The 4,054-nt window shown below is 54.9% G+C and overlaps 1 protein-coding gene across 1 annotated transcript; it reads right to left on the reverse strand.

Annotated features, from left to right (window-relative positions):
- Positions 1-374: 374 nt before the first annotated feature.
- On the reverse strand, positions 375-2,763 carry LOC108769110 (uncharacterized). Its single transcript, XM_018519917.1, has 4 exons — positions 2,186-2,763; positions 1,471-2,098; positions 965-1,401; positions 375-702 (listed from the first exon to the last, which is right to left on the reverse strand). The coding sequence occupies exons 1-4, from the start codon at positions 2,761-2,763 to the stop codon at positions 375-377; spliced, it is 1,971 nt and encodes a 656-aa protein (XP_018375419.1).
- Between the last annotated feature and the right edge of the window lie 1,291 nt (positions 2,764-4,054).

Below are 4,054 nucleotides of genomic sequence, written 5' to 3' on the forward strand. Positions count from 1 at the left end.
GCCCACCCGTCTCCCCTGATGCAATCAGTGTTTGAGCGCAGCTCATGATTGCCACCACCTCCACTTGGAATACCGTGGTGAATTCGCCGAGGGGGAAAGCTTCCCTGAATCCACCACGGCTTCCAATGATCCCGGCACTGGAGCCCCCGTCAGTCTTGGAGCTATCCGTGTACCAGACGTCCCCATACCTAACAGCGAGCACCTTGTGCCTCTCCCAATCTTCACGACTAGGAAGATAGATCTCGAAAGATCTATCGAAGTCGCGCCTTCTTGGCGTCCTGTCTTGTCTCATTTCCAACATGGTTTTCATCTGGATCTCCCGTGATAGCCGGGTGTGACTCACCCCGATCGTCCATTTGCCCTCGCACTTCAACCTATACGCAGTGGTCGCCGCTGCCGCCACTATCGCAAGATGGATTGGTTCGATGCCAAGCAGCCCTCCCATTGGTGCCACCGGCATTGTCCTCATTGCTCCCAGAGCCCCTCTTAGAATAAGAGCCCTGACGCGTTCCAGCGATGCTCGAGTCTCCGCCAACTGTGTCCTTGGCCGCCAGACCACAGCAGCATAGAGCAATCTTGGCCGAAGCACCGCTGAGTATAGCCAAAACACCCTGTCCGGCTGAAGCCCCAGGTTTGCCCAAAGGTTCTTCTGTACAGCCAGAAGTATGTACAGGCCTTCCTACACACCGCCTCCAGGTGCAGCTTCCAATTCAGTCTTTTATCCAGGTTAACCCTTGGATACTTGAATGGCGTCTCGGGAGTCAAGACCCCTTCCAAAACGGGCCCCTTGGCGGAGCCCACTTGGTATTTGTGGGTGAAAATTACCAGTCTTGTCTTATTCGGGTTAACCGACAGACCCGTTCTTTTACATCATTCTTCCACCACCCCTAGAGCCCCCTGTGTGAGCTCAAGGAGCGTTTCTAGCAAAGGGCTTCCTATCAAGATCACTAAATCGTTAGCGTACCCGATTGTCTTGAAGCCTTTGCCATTAAGCTCTTCAAGCAACCTATCCGCTACTAAGCACCACGGGAATGTTGAGAGGACCCCCCCTTGGGGACAGCCTCTCCTCACCCATCCTTCTACACTCAGCGTACGCAGAGATGTCGTCACTTGACGTCTAAGCATTCCCAGGATCCACTTCACGAGATTCATCGGTACGCCCCGCTTTGCTGCCTCGGCACACACTACCTCATGTGGGGTGTTGTTGAAGGCCTCCTCAAAATCCAGGAAAGTGCCTACCAAAAAGCCTCCTTGCTGGAACTGCTTTTCAATTTTATAGATAACCGAGTGGAGAGCCGGTATTCTCGAGTGGCCAGCCCGATAGGCATGCTGCTCGGCGTGCAACGGATACCGAGCCAGCACACAATCCCTGATGTATACGTCGACCAGCTTTTCTAATGTCTTAGGACAGAACGAGGTCAAGCTGATCGGTCTGAAGTCCTTTGCAGTGACATAGTTAGCTCAACCCACCTTGGGGATAAAGACGACTTGCGCCTTTCTCAACGCCTGGCGGGTGTACCCAAGGGCCAGACAGGCTCCCAGCACCATTGTGAGGGGCTCAATCACTTGCTCCAGCCCTCTCTGAAGGAGAGCCGGAAACACAATATCGGGCCCCACCGACTTGAATGGTTGGATAGAGCCAATCGCCCATCTGACTTTGCTTGACCTCACAATTTCGGCCGCTAATTTCCAGTCGTTGGCACATGCCCCAAAGGGGCTCACGTCAACTTCCCAGCACCTATCCACACCCTTCTGGAAACCAGGAAAGTTGGTCTCCAGAAGCTGCACCAGGCATCTCTCCCCGGATGCCATGATGCCGTCCGACATTCGAACTGCTTCCAACGCTGTCTCCGGGTTCGTGGATAGGAACCTGAAAAGCCTGGCGGTAGCCGGTATTCCCTCCACCGACTCATAGAAATCCCTCCAGCTCTTCTTCTTCGCCTCCACCACAGAATCTCTGTAATCCTTCTGGGTTTTCCTGTAAAGATCCCAGTCGGAGGGTCGGCCCGTGTACCTCGCTTTATTCCAGGCTCTTCGAACGTTGAGATTCTGCAGTCGTGGGTTCCACCAGGGAGTTTCCCTATTGCTGGTAACTGTCCTGGCCGGGTAGTTCGCTTCATAGGAGACAATCAGAGCCCTTTATAGATGCTCCACACAGAGCTCCAGCTTCTCCGCCGTGCCATACCTCTTGGGAAAATCCCTGAGATTTCTTCCCAGGTTCCTCTGACAGGAGTCCCAGTCGGTCCTCTTTGGATTCGTCACCTTCTTGACCTCCACTTTGAGATCTGAAAGTCTAAAGGTTATTAGCCTGTGGTCGGAGAGCGAGGGCTCATCCGACACCTTCCATTCCCTCACCTCTCGCACGGATTCACGTGAGCAGAGAGTGAGGCCTAACACCTCACTTCTCCCTGCCACGCAAAAGGTGGGTTTATTACCTCTGTTCAAAACCAGGTCAGTAGTTACCAGGTACTCCAGCAACTTTCTTCCCCTTTCATTCGTGTCGGTATTCCCCCATATAGTATGGTGCGCATTGGCATCACATCCCATCAGCAATGGCAGTCCTTCCCTCTGGCAGAGGTCTACCAGCCTGAAGAGTTCCGATGGCGGCATCCCTTCTCCGTGCGGAAAGTAGGCCGAGCAAATGATGAGCCTCCTGGTGCCTCCAGCACTGCCAGTTGTCATCACCTCCACTGTCGTCAGATCCCTGGAACACACCTCAGGCAAAGGCCGTGCATCCAGCCCCTTAACCGTTATGCACGCCATAGGTTTCTGTTCAAGGGGAGCTTTAAGGAGCCCACATGCTACCACCCCTGACACATCTACGAACAATCCATGATTCTTGTATCAAGGAAATGGCTGTGTGCATCACAGACTGGTGCCTGGCTAGAACGGCTGAGGCCCCTTTGCTGTGATTCAAGTTAATCTGGGTAACCTCTATCACCGACTAGCCCATTATACGAGCTAATCTTTGGATCGAGGCTCCTCCTTGCCCGCCCCCTCGCCATGAGGTCGAGCCACCTTAACGGTGATCTGCTCGATCCCATAGCATAGCTTGGAGTCCCGCTCCCTCATCTTGAGAACGCTGGACTCCAAGATGCCGAAAACGTAGTTCCTTCCCTCAGGGGAAGCGCCTACGTTTTCGGCAAAGACGCGCCTAGTCAAAGCGTCGATACCCGGATTTTCCCTCTCCAGCAGCGCCAGGACAACAGCCGCGGGCTTCGGAGGACTCGGAACCCAGACTACCGCTCTGTGCCGCCTTTGCATCTTCTCCAGGCCGACCACTCTGAGCTTGGTGCTCTCCCACGGCACGATGCCCCCCATCCAGCCAGTTAAGGGACGATGCGTTCTCTCCACTAATGATAACTGCCCCGTTCTTGAGGGTAGCCGATCCCACGAATCTGGGCAAGGGACCTTCTTGGATCCCCTCCATCTCCGCCAGGACCGCCCCTGTAAACAAGGTCAGCTGCTCCGGAGTAATTCCCTTCTCAGGGGACCCCTCCAGAATAACTGCCCTTCTCAACAGGTCAGCCATCGTTGCAAAGGTTCCAGTTGCCTGAGTCCTAGGCTTCTTAACTGTTCTTTTAACTGAGGGGAGGTTTGGTCAGAGCTCGCGCGGCGCTTTTTACCGGTAAGCCCTGTTACCCCCTCCACCGACGTGGTAAGGGCCGTTGGGGGACCCGGAGCCTGCCATTCAAGAGTCTTCTCCCTGTCCCTCTTCGCCCTTCTCTTCTGGGCTCCGCTACGGTTCCTCTTATGAGGCGCCCCCGCATCGCCCGAATTGGTCCCATTTCTTTCCGAGCCCGAAGGGGCCCGTTCCAAAACAGGAGCCATCTCCATCTCCGCTGCAGCGACCACCTCGCTTTCCGAGCCCTCGCAGGCCCGTACTTGTGGCGCGGTCGCCGCCGTTTCCGCCGAGTGCCCTTTCAGGCCCTCGGTTATCGCGTCTTCATTGATTTTTAATGTGTTAAAATTCTCCATGCACATCCCACGAGCAGTTAGGGAACGAAAAGGTCCACCCACGCAGAGCCCCGCATGCGTGGGTAAGGATAAATAC

The sequence above is a fragment of the Trachymyrmex cornetzi genome, unplaced genomic scaffold, assembly GCF_001594075.2.
Source record: "Trachymyrmex cornetzi isolate Tcor2-1 unplaced genomic scaffold, Tcor1.1 scaffold853, whole genome shotgun sequence".
Taxonomy (NCBI): Eukaryota; Metazoa; Arthropoda; class Insecta; order Hymenoptera; family Formicidae; genus Trachymyrmex; species Trachymyrmex cornetzi.